This window comes from Octopus bimaculoides, chromosome 24 (genome assembly GCF_046866305.1).
Source record: "Octopus bimaculoides isolate indiv1 chromosome 24, ASM4686630v1, whole genome shotgun sequence".
In the NCBI taxonomy this organism is placed as follows: domain Eukaryota; kingdom Metazoa; phylum Mollusca; class Cephalopoda; order Octopoda; family Octopodidae; genus Octopus; species Octopus bimaculoides.
The window spans coordinates 24,551,430-24,565,863 of NC_142951.1; the positions used below are offsets into that span (position 1 = coordinate 24,551,430).

Below are 14,434 nucleotides of genomic sequence, written 5' to 3' on the forward strand. Positions count from 1 at the left end.
CTATGATGCTGCTACACCAGTCATAGGGTATGACTCCTTCGTGTATCACCTGGTTCGTAATACGGGTGACTAGGCTATAGCCAACACTGCCAGATATTTTGAGCATCTCTGCAGTGATTCCTGATGGGCCGGGGGCTTTCCCGGTCTTCATACTCTTAATTGCTTTATCTACCCTGGTACTATCAACTCGGATAGCTGGTCCCTCTATTGGGTCGACATAAGGCAGGCTCTCTTTCTCCCATTCATTCTCTTTATTAAGCAATCTATCGTAGTGGCATCTCCAGACCTCTTTCTTTGCATCCTCATTTAATGCAAGCGTACCATCATCCATGCGAACACATTTCTCTCCTACAACATCACTATTCTCTCTCCTACACTGTCTTGCAACCCGAAATACCTCGAGTCTTTGGTCCTCACGGCGCAGAACATTGGCAAATCTTTCCTTATCTGCTTCCCCTCTGGCTAAATAAACCTGTCGCCTAGCCTCCCTTCTGGCACATTGGTACAATTCCCTGCTACCACCGTTCTTCCAGTCCTTCCAAGCTTGTTTCTTTTGTCTAATAGCCCTGTCTACCTCCTTGTTCCACCACCACGTTACTCTGGGTTGGGAGGGGACCTTACACCACCCACAAATCTGGTCGGTGGCTTTCAACAGGTTGTCCCGCAGAAATCTCCAATTGTCTTCCACGTTGTATGATGCTATATCCCCTTCTATTTCGTTAAATGCTTCAAGTAACTTGTCTCTAAGTCTCTGTCCGTTTGCAGGGTCTTTAAGCTTCCACACCCTTCTTCTCCAAGCCTGTCTAATTCTGGGCACCCATTTTGCCTTGATCCCAAAGTCGCTAACTACTAATCTATGTTGTGGGGTACATTCTTCGCCAGGGTAGGTTTTGGCATTTATAAGCCGCCCTCTTTCCCTATTTCTGGCGAGGATGTAGTCGATTTGGCTAGAGTGTCTGCCGGAGCGGTAGGTGACTAGGTGACTGGCAGGTTTCCTGAAGTTGGTATTGCAGACCATAAGATTGGTTGCATCACAGAACTCCAGCAGTCTGGTTCCCTCCTCGTTGCGGGAACCGAAGCCATAGCCTCCATGTATGCCATGGAAGCCCCCAGCACGACGTCCGACATGACCGTTGAAGTCTCCAGCCACAAAGAGAAGGTCCCTGTCACTCGTCGACGAGGTAGTTTGCAAGAGGGTGTCATAGAATTGGTCTTTCAGACCATCTGGTAGCCCAGGTTGAGGTGCATAGGCTGAGATGACAGTAGCTAATCTATGATGAAGCACTAGTCTGATCTTAAGTACTCTGTCACTTACTCTAACGACCTCGATTACCTTATCCACCCATTTCTCCGCTAGAAGTATTCCTACGCCCCTGACCCCGTCAGTGTTCCCTGCCCAGAAAATCTTGTACCTGTGTTCTTTGCCTGTGAGGAACCTTGCAGAACCTCCTCTCCATCTTACTTCCTGGATGCAGCACATATCTACGCATCTCCGTTCAAGCATCTCAACAATTTCACCAGATCTACCTTTCAGCGTGCCGACGTTGAGAGTGCCAATCCTAACAGTATGGGTGTTGGGGGTGTGGGCCTGTAGCCTGGGAAGAGGAAAAGCAGTGTCGTGTACCTGAAAAGAAAACTTGCAATTGGAAGAATTCATAAGCAAAACATTACCTACAACCTGCAAACATTTCTCAACCTTAATGCGCTACCCAAAGGTAGGGGAGAGGATGGCCAAGGCCACTAGATGGGTTCCGGGAGACAGCCGAGGTTGACAGGATGACAAAGGGATGAACTTCCGGTGGAGGGGGCGGGATGACAGAGGAATGAACTTCCGGTGGAGGGGGTGGGATGACAGAGGAATGAACTTCCGGTGGAGGGGTGGGATGACAGAGGAATGAACTTCCGGTGGAGGGGGTGGGATGACAGAGGAATGAACTTCCGGTGGAGGGGTGGGATGACAGAGGAATGAACTTCCGGTGGAGGGGTGGGATGACAGAGGAATGAACTTCCGGTGGAGGGGTGGGATGACAGAGGAATGAACTTCCGGTGGAGGGGTGGGATGACAGAGGAATGAACTTCCGGTGGAGGGGGCGGGATGACAGAGAAATGAACTTCCGGTGGAGGGATGGCAGAGGAATGAACTTCCGGTGGAGGGGGTGGGATGACAGAGGAATGAACTTCCGGTGGAGGGGGTGGGATGGCAGAGGAATGAACTTCCGGTGGAGGGGGTGGGATGACAGAGGAATGAACTTCCGGTGGAGGGGGTGGGATGACAGAGGGATGACAGACGAATGAACTTCCGGTGGAGGGGGTGGGAGGGCGGGTTACCGCCAGCGAGTAGAGAGGGCTCTTAATTGTAGATTTTAAATATTTGAGAGACAACAATGCATAAATCGTAATTTTTTAAAAGAGCAATGAATTCTGGGTGATTAGAATATAACGTAGCATGAATTTAGGAAGCTTAGAAAATGAATAAGCATGAATTTAAGACAACAACTGAGTTCAATTGAATTTCATGGAGAGAAACAAGATAAATAATAAGGGACAAAACTAAAGCGCAAGGTATTGAGATGTTTGAGGCCGTAAATAAATAAAAATCTCTATCTTATCTGCATCTTGGGTATTTCGTCGTAGTACGTCAGCGAGATAATTTAGAATGGGTTTCTCATTTATATATAGCCAGAACCTGAAGACCTTAAAGGAAAAACTACGAAGGGGGAGAGAGAGGATGGAGGGGTAGACAGAGGCATGGCGGGAGAAAAGATCATCATCATCATCATCATATATATATATAAAGAGAGAGAGAGAGAGAGAGAGAGAGAGGGGGGACCAGTCAAGCAGCACATCACGCTGTAATTCTTGGGCTGAGAAATCAACACTTAAAAGCCATAATTTTAAGGAGCGATAAGAATTTTTGAATAAAGGAAAATGGGTAGTGGTGGTGGGTAGGTACCACCAGCGAGTAGAGAGGGCTCTTAATTGTAGATTTTAAATATTTGAGAGACAACAATGCATAAATCGTAATTTTTTAAAAGAGCAATGAATTCTGGGTGATTAGAATATAACGTAGCATGAATTTAGGAAGCTTAGAAAATGAATAAGCATGAATTTAAGACAACAACTGAGTTCAATTGAATTTCATGGAGAGAAACAAGATAAATAATAAGGGACAAAACTAAAGCGCAAGGTATTGAGATGTTTGAGGCCGTAAATAAATAAAAATCTCTATCTTATCTGCATCTTGGGTATTTCGTCGTAGTACGTCAGCGAGATAATTTAGAATGGGTTTCTCATTTATATATAGCCAGAACCTGAAGACCTTAAAGGAAAAACTACGAAGGGGGAGAGAGAGGATGGAGGGGTAGACAGAGGCATGGCGGGAGAAAAGATCATCATCATCATCATCATATATATATATAAAGAGAGAGAGAGAGAGAGAGAGAGAGAGGGGGGACCAGTCAAGCAGCACATCACGCTGTAATTCTTGGGCTGAGAAATCAACACTTAAAAGCCATAATTTTAAGGAGCGATAAGAATTTTTGAATAAAGGAAAATGGGTAGTGGTGGTGGGTAGGTACCACCAGCGAGTAGAGAGGGCTCTTAATTGTAGATTTTAAATATTTGAGAGACAACAATGCATAAATCGTAATTTTTTAAAAGAGCAATGAATTCTGGGTGATTAGAATATAACGTAGCATGAATTTAGGAAGCTTAGAAAATGAATAAGCATGAATTTAAGACAACAACTGAATTCAATTGAATTTCATGGAGAGAAACAAGATAAATAATAAGGGACAAAACTAAAGCGCAAGGTATTGAGATGTTTGAGGCCGTAAATAAATAAAAATCTCTATCTTATCTGCATCTTGGGTATTTCGTCGTAGTACGTCAGCGAGATAATTTAGAATGGGTTTCTCATTTATATATAGCCAGAGCCTGAAGACCTTAAAGGAAAAACTACGAAGGGGGAGAGAGAGGATGGAGGGGTAGACAGAGGCATGGCGGGAGAAAAGATCATCATCATCATCATCATATATATATATAAAGAGAGAGAGAGAGAGAGAGAGAGAGAGGGGGGACCAGTCAAGCAGCACATCACGCTGTAATTCTTGGGCTGAGAAATCAACACTTAAAAGCCATAATTTTAAGGAGCGATAAGAATTTTTGAATAAAGGAAAATGGGTAGTGGTGGTGGGTAGGTACCGCCAGCGAGTAGAGAGGGCTCTTAATTGTAGATTTTAAATATTTGAGAGACAACAATGCATAAATCGTAATTTTTTAAAAGAGCAATGAATTCTGGGTGATTAGAATATAACGTAGCATGAATTTAGGAAGCTTAGAAAATGAATAAGCATGAATTTAAGACAACAACTGAATTCAATTGAATTTCATGGAGAGAAACAAGATAAATAATAAGGGACAAAACTAAAGCGCAAGGTATTGAGATGTTTGAGGCCGTAAATAAATAAAAATCTCTATCTTATCTGCATCTTGGGTATTTCGTCGTAGTACGTCAGCGAGATAATTTAGAATGGGTTTCTCATTTATATATAGCCAGAACCTGAAGACCTTAAAGGAAAAACTACGAAGGGGGAGAGAGAGGATGGAGGGGTAGACAGAGGCATGGCGGGAGAAAAGATCATCATCATCATCATCATATATATATATAAAGAGAGAGAGAGAGAGAGAGAGAGAGGGGGGGGGGGGAGAGAGAGAGAGAGAGTGTCGAATGTGGAATCTAAAAACAGAAACAATTCCTATCATAGTAGGTGCCTTAGGTATAATTAAAAAATATTCAGACAAATACATAACAAAAACACCAGGACTTACAAATATATATAACATACAGAAAATTGCACTACTGGGTACTGCACACATTCTACGCAAAACACTTTCAATACAGTAAACATAAGAGCACCACAGCAAACCACAGCACATACCCAAGGCGCACAGAGCTGCGCTCAGTAGTGAAGTGAAAGCACGTTATAAAAATAAAACTACTGAATAATAATAATAATGACTTCATTTATTTGCCACAAGGGTGAAGGATGAGGGGACAATACAAAGGTAGACATAAAGTGTGTGTGTGTGGGGGGGTTACATATAATGAAATGATAAAAAAAGGTAAGTATACATGGTATATACTGAAAAAGAAGGGACATGTACATAGCATACAAAGGTTTAAAAAGAAGGTGGTGGGGGAGGATGATAGAGATGTAGCCCTCTTGATACAGGAGGACCTCTAGGGATAATCAAGGAACCTCACTCTTTGAAGCTTCCCTGAACACTTAGAGTAAGTGCCCTTTCCAGTTCCTTCTGTCTGACTTACAGGTCTACACTGAGAGGAGTAATAAGGATAATAATAATGGTTTCATAACCTTATTACAAGATGACTTATTTTGAGAAAAAGAGGTACATTAGTTTGTCTACCTTTGTGCTTGGCTGGCATTTGATTTGTAGACCATAGCTAAAAGAGGTAAAATAGGTAGGCAATGTGTTTTGTTCCCTAAGGATTCTATCTCTCACAAATGGTAATCATAAAAAAGAACAAGAAGTAATTAGGTGTCAGTGTAGACCAGAGTCTGTAGAATATTTGTGTTCCTTTGCTTGTTAGGCTTACATCTGTTTTAAGCCCAAGGACTCATAAGGCCAGAGCTTAACCTGGTTTCGCCGGCTTATAAGTGACTAAGATTACAACACTCTCCTCTGAATGGGACGATGGTCTGTCACAGAGTTAACTTACCAGATATTGCTGGGGCTCATTTACAGTTGAGTGGACTGGAGTAATGTGAAATAAAGTGTTAAGCTGAAGAATGCAGCACACTGCCTTGTCTGGGAATCGAAACTATGATCTGACAATCATGAATGTAATACCCTAACCACTTTAGCCATGTGCCTTTCATGGTAAGATTTCAATATTTTCTGAAGGGATTACAATGCCAATATTATTTATCATTTAGCAGGGCTAGGAATATATTCTTGTATAGAATATTATACTTCTGTGGTAGACTGATACACATAGACAAAGAGGAGGCAACTCTCTCTCTCTCTCTTTCTCTCTGTATATATATATATATATATATATATATATGATATGCAGTAATTCCTTGCCATATCGCAGTTCACCTGTCGTGCAGTCAGTACTATTGTATTTCTATTAAAATACACTGCATTTGTTTCAGTTAATTTTGAAAATAGTGAAGAATTTAAGTAAGCAAGTTAGTCATTACTAAACCATTTTAGTTATTTTTGAAAATATGAAGAATTTATAGGTGCAGGAGTGGCTGTGTGGTAAGAATCTTGCTTCTGAACCTCGTGGTTCCGGGTTTAGTCCCACTGTGCTGCACCTTGGGCAAGTGTCTTCTACTATAGTCCCAGGCTGACCAAAGCCTTGTGAGTGGATTTGGTAGATGGAAACTGAAAGAAGCCTGTCATATATATATATATATATATATATATATATATAGGGGGAGAATTCACAAAAAAACAAAACAAAAGACAACCTTTGACTTTTCTGATCCAAAGGGAGATTTTATTCAATATTTACATACTGTTATTAAAAGCTTTACCAAGGCAACGAGCTGGCAGAATCATTAGCACACTGGGAAGAATGCTTAAGTATTTCATCTGTCTTCACATCTGGAGTTCAAATTCCTCCAAGGTTGACTTTGCCTTTCAGAGTTAATAAAACAAGTACCAATCAAGTACTGGGATCAATGAAATTGTCTAACTCTCTCCACATGAAATTTCAGACCTTGTGCTAAAATTTCAAGCCATAATTTATAACTTTAAATACATTAAGTTCTTGCTATTGAAAACAATTTTTCACTAAGTTTTGAAACTGAACAAAAAAAAAAAAAAAAAAAAAAAAAAAAAGAAGGGTTTGCCTTTCTTTCAGTAAAGATTTCTATTTGAAAGTTGTTCTTTTTTGTTTTTTCTCTCTTAATGTTGTCAGCTTTCTGTTTCCCTTGCCTCAGTTCAATGTCTGTTATTCTATCTTTAAACTTCACGTACATTTACTTCTATTGCTGATAGTTTTATTGCTACTGTTATTGTTATTCTATCTGAAATCCTAGTTTGTCTGACTATTACAGTGATGTCAGGCATAATTCAATACATCTCAAATTATAATTTATTGTTGTTCACTAGTCATTTCTTTCTTTGCAATTAAATAATTTACTTTCTATATTTTTAAATATGTTATTTGCCTTACATTCTTCCTATCTATCTATCTGTCTGTCTTTCTAAGATAATATTGATTTTTTTATTATTATTATTGATAATGATTCCTTTCATTTATCAGAAGGCCATGTTTTGTATTGAAATGATAATAAAATGAGAGTCTATTTATGTAGTGCATTTTTATTTAAGAAGTAAAATATATGTCATTATAATACTTACATAAATACATACGTCGTTATATTACTTACATAAATACATTTTGGTAAATAGCTTTCATCATGAGGAAAAAAAAACTTTCCAAAAGACAAAACCTTTTTCACATGGAATTTTATTGTAAGAATTCTCTTTTTTTTTCTGAATGTTTTAAAAATATATATTTACTGCAATATTTAAATTTAATTGCAAATTACATCCTATGCACTTTGTATCCTCAATGTGTACCCAGTCATACAAAGAATAATATGTATATTTGTCTTGTTCAAAGACAGACATATACAGAAAACTTCTTCAATTTTAGTATCATTTAAGTCAATTTGTCAATTCTTTGGTTACTTTATGAATTAAATTGGGGAAAAAAAAAAATATATATATTCCGTAATTGATATTGGATCAAAACTGAAGACCATCTTCCTGTTGTGCACCAGTGTAAAATTGATCTGGTGAAACCCACCATTTTCCAAGAAAATGACTATCAAAATTATGTAGGCATAGATATGGCCCTGTAGTTAAGAAGTTTGCTTCTCTCTCATTGTACACTCTGGTGGTCACAACGATGGAGGTTCCAGTTCATCTGGTCAACAGAACATCCTACTCATGAAATTAGCATGTAAGTGGCTGAGCATAACACAGACATGCATGCCCTTAATGTAGTTCGCAGGGAGATTCAGTGTGGCACAGAATGTGACAAGGCTGCTCCTTTGAATTACAGGTGCAACTCGTTTTTGCCCACTGAGTCAATTGGTACAATGGAAAATAGAGTGTCTTGCTCAAGGACACAGTGAACCACCAAGAAAAGAAACCATGACCCTTTGATCATGAACTGAATATCCTAATCACTAAGTGACACTCATTGTACGACATCTTAGATAATTGCTTTCTATTATATCTCTGAACTGACCGAAGCCCTGTGAGTGGATTTGGTTGATAGAAACTGAATGAAGCCTTTTGTATATGTGTGCGTGCATGGGTGTGTGTATGTATGTGTTTGTGTCTTTTTGTCTTGGTAGAAACCTGGTAGTTGTGAGTGAGTGTCACCATCATATAAACTGTGTCTTTTGCTTTCAATCTTCTGTGTAAGAACATCCAGCCATGGAGAAATATTACGTTACTTGGAAACAAGTAAGGGTTGGTGACAGGAAGAGCATCCAGCCATAAAATAATTTGCCTCAACAAAGTCTTTCTGACCTATGCAAGCATGGAGAAATGGAAGTAAAATTTGTGATGATAGCGAAGCAGAAGGGCTCTAGGTATGAGTGCAGAATGCCAATAGTCTGTAGCTCTCTTACAATAGACTTACTGTGTCTTCAACAGAAGTAAAATACCAACAGCTAATATATTAATATATCATTGTTTGGTGTTTACCACAGGCAATGGATGGTGTCTGTTTTTGTGAAAGAGATTTAATTCTGAAATATCTTAATCCGGTGGTGTTCCAGCATGACCACAGCTGCATGGCTGAAATGAATAAAAGAATGTCTATTTACAGCTATTTGCAGTCATTCTAAACAGCAACAATATTGAAACATAATGGATATTGAGTTATTTCTGTAGATGGAATGAGATTCAATCTGCCAAGCTGATTTCCCTTATAAATACAGTTGTTGACTTGATGTTTAATATTAGAAAACCTAGCTGTGACAGAAATATTCACAATTTAAACAAATTTCTTTTATGCTTTGAGTGTGTGGTAAAAAGAGGTGAGAAATCTCCTGATTGGCTGTTTCACAATTTGTTCGCTATTCCTCAGAGAAGATATACGTAGTTTCCTTTTCCTAATCAATACTATAGAACATTAAGTTGTTATATAAAACAGTCATAGGTTATCACCATGGTGGATCGTTTACCATATTGAGGACCTACTCTCTCTCCCCTGCACAAACGTCTCAAAAAATTGCCCTGAGTCTATATGAAAATTTGAGCCTGTAGTACATGCTTAAATGCACTAAAAACTTATTCTCCTGAATATGTGCTATTGAAATTGCGGTACATGTAATATACCTGTGTGTCTTTTATGCCATCAAATGAAGTAATTTGCATATTTGTGCTTTGTGAGTAAGAAGCTTATCATTGTATAAACAATATATTTACTTTGTACACAACACGGTATGAATCAGAGGGACTAAGATGAATTTAAATACAATTATATGTGTGTGTGTGTGTGTGTGTGTGTGTGTGTGTGTGTGTGTGTGTGTGTGTGTGTGTGTGTATAGTAGAATAAAAATAGAAAGTCCTTGGTACAGTATTATATATTTGAAAAAATGAATAGAAATGGTAATTTTTCCACTTTAATAAATTAGATGTTTTTAATTTTACAAAAGGTGACTGAACAGTTTTGGGGCTATTTGTGCCCATCTACATTGGTGAATACCCGACTGCTAGAGATCTAGTGGTCAGGTGTTCACCACTGAAGATGGGCACAATTAGCCCAAAACTGTTTGGTTACTTTTTGTAAAATTATAAACATCTAATTATTAAAGTGGAAAAATTGTCAGAAAAGCCATTTCTATTCATTTTCTCAAATATATAATACTGTATCGATGACTTTCTATTTCTTATTCTATTATATATATATATATATATATGCACCAAACACCTCTTTGAGAGGATCTCTCAAGGTTAATAACGCAGTATTCAGTGTTCTAACAGAACATCTGTGTTAAGTTGGGTATAAAGATTACCTTTTGGTATTCTGTCATTAATAATTAAAATATTTATTTATAGGCATAAGGCCTGAAATTCATGGGGTAGGGGATAATCAATTACATGGTGATTGTTTTACATGTAATGATGTGTTTCTGTTATTTCATTTTCTTATAGGTCAGCAGCAAGAAAAAGAAGAAAACAGATTTCATTCCTTACAGAGATTCTGTACTAACATGGCTTCTTCGAGAAAACTTGGGTAAATATTCAGCTTTCTTCATTAACTGGTATTTTCCAAACAAAGTGGTAGTAGTAGTGTCTTGTGACAGTGCTTAGAATGAGATCTTGCTTGGATAACACTATCAGGAAATCATTGCTTTCACTCTTTGGGCTTGTATGGTGAGGACCATGAAAATCTATTCCAATAAGACAATATAAATGTGAAAGTTAGCGAGAAGATCAGGCAAAGACAGCTGCAACTATCTGGTCACTGCATGCGCCACCCTGAAATGGAAGCATTCAAATTAGTCTTGTGGAACCCACTTCATGTTGTGAAGTGAGTGCCACCATCATTCAAATAGTGTCTTCTGTTTTCAGTCTTCTGTGTAAGAATGTCCAACTATAGGGAAATATTACCTTGCTTCATGGTGATGTAAGACAAGGAAAACGTTGTCACACTTACATTAACAACTTGATCACAGACACCGGCCTGGAATGTATCTATGACCTCAAGGCAGTAATGTTGGGCCAAAAAGGATTGCCTGGGCTGAAACTTGGCCATAATAATAAACATAAATGAATGTGAAAGGTGGTGGCTGTTGTGGACTGTGATTTTGTCCATTATCTCGCATGTAATACATAAGACATATTTTCCTGGCATCCATGTGTTGTATATGATACATATTTCTAATTGTTTTTCAACCACCAGAGTCACTTGGTACTTCAGAAAGGAAAGCTTTAAATTACTCAGAACATATGAAAGAAAAATCTACCTAAAAATCTGAAAGCAAATATGGGTATTTCGGACACTTGTGAAAATGCTTTAGACAGGCAAAAGGTTAAAAAAAAATTCTTTGTGTAGGCATGGCTGTGTGGTTGAGAAGTTTACTTCCCAACCGTATGTTTTCAGGTTCTGTCCTACTGCAGAGACACTTGGACAAATGCTTTCTATAAAAGCACCTGGCTGACCCAAGTCTTATGAGTGGATTTCGTTGATGGAAACTGAAAGAAGCCTCTGTGAGAATGTGTGCATGATTCATTGGCAGCATATGAAATTCCTCCTGGTATAAGACCCCCCCCCCTCCTCCTCCTTATTAACAGCTTTACCTTACATCCTTTTGGGGGTTGATGAAATAAGTACCAACTGAACACTGGAGTCAATGTAATTGATTATCCCCTTCCCCATGAATAGGCCTTATGCCTATAATAGAAATTATTATTATTATTATTAGTATTATTGTTATTATTATTATTATTATTATTAGTATTATTGTTATTATTATTATTATTAGTAGTAGTATTGTTATTATTATTATTATTATTATTATTATTATTATTATTATAAAGAAAATATTATTATTGTTATTTTTTTGTTCTTTTCCTAACAATTCAGGTGGAAACTCAAAAACTGCCATGGTTGCTGCACTCAGCCCAGCTGACATCAATTTTGATGAAACCCTCAGTACACTAAGGTAAGGAAATAAGTTGTGATTTTCATTGTTTTCTACCTTCTTAATTTAACACACATACACACACACACACACACACACACTTTTCTGTGTAGAAGCTTCAGGGATCAGAAATGTGTGGCAATATTTTTTTAAATTCATGTTGATCATATATTTACAAATTAGAGTCTTTACAGCTTAACTACTCCCACTCATTGTGGATTAGAGTAAAACCTCTTGGCCTGCCTGGTTCCAGATAATGTCTGATACATTTTGAGAGAATTTACCTACAATTCTCCATTGCAAATGGATTCCTAATGTCCGAGTGTTGTTTCTAGTATAGATGTGAAGAATCTGGAAGGAAGATAAAATTATGAATTATAGATGGGTGATGTTAAGAGGCTGAATAAGTGTAACTTCATACAGTGTGTGTGTGTGTGTGTGTAAGACAATGCAAAAAATGATTTAATTCTGTGTTTTTTAAGAAAATGATATTGTGAGGTGTCTGTGTTGACTGTAGCTTTTTATGACTCTATTAGAGCCCAGATGAGATGAGACAGAGATGCATATCTGATTTACTGTTTTAAGAACATCTCAAGAACAATGATAATACAAGAAAGAACGTTCCAAAAGACTGTATTAAAATACTCTGACAATTTATTTGTGTTTGTGAATCAATCTTTAGCAACACAATGTCCATGAAGATGATGAACCACAGGCTACATACATAAGAATTGTAACCTTATTACAGGATTGTGCTGCCCCTCTACCTTTAAGCAGGGTGCATTTTTCTGTTTGGCTAATGAGATGTATATATTCATCCAGTCAGAATAAAATAAATTTCAATCTTCAAAAAAAAAGTTTAATCCCTCCTTACTGTGTTAATAATTCCAGCTAAGGGTTTATGACCAAACTGAAGCGCCAGTGTTAAGATAGAAGGGCAGTATCTATATGCTATTTATTTTTAGGTCATCTTAGACGAAGATGAAATGTATGTGTGCTTGTAACTTTATAAATTTCTACCTATGACCTGCTGTATATATTTCCACATGTAGCATGTGTTATATGTAATCTCTATACTTGTCCTTCTAGATATGCCGACCGAGCCAAACAGATCGTATGCAAGGCTGTGGTCAATGAAGATCCAAATGCCAAGGTTATTCGTGAGCTCAAGGAAGAAGTTGCTCGTTTACGAGAACTTTTGGTTCATGAAGGAATTGAAATAAATGAATGTAAGTCTCGTTCTTCTTCATCCAATTTTATTTATTTATTTTTTTTTGACTTCGAAGAAAAATAAATGCAGCATTTATTTTTGTAATTTGTCTTTTTGATATTAACTGTCTTCTTCAACATTATTTGGCAACTTTCTCTTTTTGTGTAGTCTTCAACATTTGTCAATTTCTTCATTCTTCTGCAGGTAACACTCCAACTGGCCAAAAAGAGATAAAGCGCACTCGTAAAGAATCCATGTCCACCGATGGTGATGACCCAGTGGAACGTCTTCAATTGTCTGAGAAACTAATGGCTGAACTCAATGAATCTTGGGAAGAAAAACTTCGTAAAACAGAAGCTATTAGAAAAGACAGGTTCATATCTATTTTCTTCATTTGAATTCACTGCCATCTGTGTGTGTGTGTGTGTGTGTGTGTGTGCAAGAGGGACTTAGTATAGAGTTTTATGTACTAGGGGCAGTGAAATTACTGAGCGGATTTGGTTGATGGAAAACTGAAAGAAATCTCTGTGTGTGTGATTCCTTGACAGCATTGTAAATGTGAAATGCCTTCTGGTATTAGAAACCCTCCTCCTTATAAACAACTTTACCTTACATCCTTTTAGGGTTGATGAAAGAAGTATTAACTGAACACAGAGACTGATGTAATTGACTATTCCTCTTCTTACGAATTCAGGCCTTATGCCTTCAGTAGAAATTATTATTATTTATTATTGAAAATATTATAATAAAAAAATATTATAGGCGCAGGAGTGGCTGTGTGGTAAGTAGCTTGCTTACCAACCACATGGTTCCGGGTTCAGTCGCACTGTGTGGCACCTTGGGCAAGTGTCTTCTCCTATAGCCTGAGGCCGACCAAAGCCTTGTGAGTGGATTTGGTAGATGGAAACTGAAAGAAGCCCGTCGTATATATGTATATATATATATATATATATAAGATTGTGTGTGTATATGTTTGTTCCCCAACATCGCTTGACAACCGATGGTAGTGTATTTAAGTCCCCGTAACTTAGCGGTTCAGCACAAGAGACCGATAGAATAAGTACTAGGCTTACAAAGAATAAGTCCTGGGGTTTGATTTCTTCGACTAAAGGCATTGCTTCAGCATGGCCACAGTCAAATGACTGAAACAAGTAAAAGAGTAAGAGCATTATTTTGTTCCTTTCCTAACAATTCAGGTGGAAACTCAAAAACTGCCATGGTGTGTATTTTGAAGGAATTTTTATTTAAAAAGAATTTGTTTTCACAGACTGTTTCTTTAGATATGATATGTATGTGTTTGTGCTTTTGTGTACTTTTGTCAAGACATCTTGTGATGGTTGTAAGTGAGCATCATCATCATCATACAAGTGGGGTTGTTGACCTCCAATCGTCTGTGAAAAACATGTCTGGCTATGGGAAAATATTACCTTGCTTTGAAATGCCAGTGTCATGTAACTGGCCTATTAAAAAAGCACCCTTCAAACGTTGGGTAATATACTGTGTTTGGGAAGAC

The 14,434-nt window shown here is 37.8% G+C and overlaps 1 protein-coding gene across 36 annotated transcripts in view; it reads left to right on the plus strand.

Annotated features, from left to right (window-relative positions):
• The window catches only part of LOC106880568 (kinesin-like protein unc-104), a 267,934-nt gene that overhangs the window by 133,916 nt on the left and 119,584 nt on the right, over window positions 1-14,434 (plus strand). For all 36 annotated transcript variants that reach the window (XM_089340891.1, XM_089340887.1, XM_089340888.1 and 33 more), the window contains 4 exons: window positions 10,219-10,300; window positions 11,654-11,732; window positions 12,801-12,940; window positions 13,126-13,294. In XM_089340891.1, the coding sequence (XP_089197017.1) occupies window positions 10,219-10,300; window positions 11,654-11,732; window positions 12,801-12,940; window positions 13,126-13,294 (470 nt within the window). The remainder of the gene's footprint in view (window positions 1-10,218; window positions 10,301-11,653; window positions 11,733-12,800; window positions 12,941-13,125; window positions 13,295-14,434) is intronic.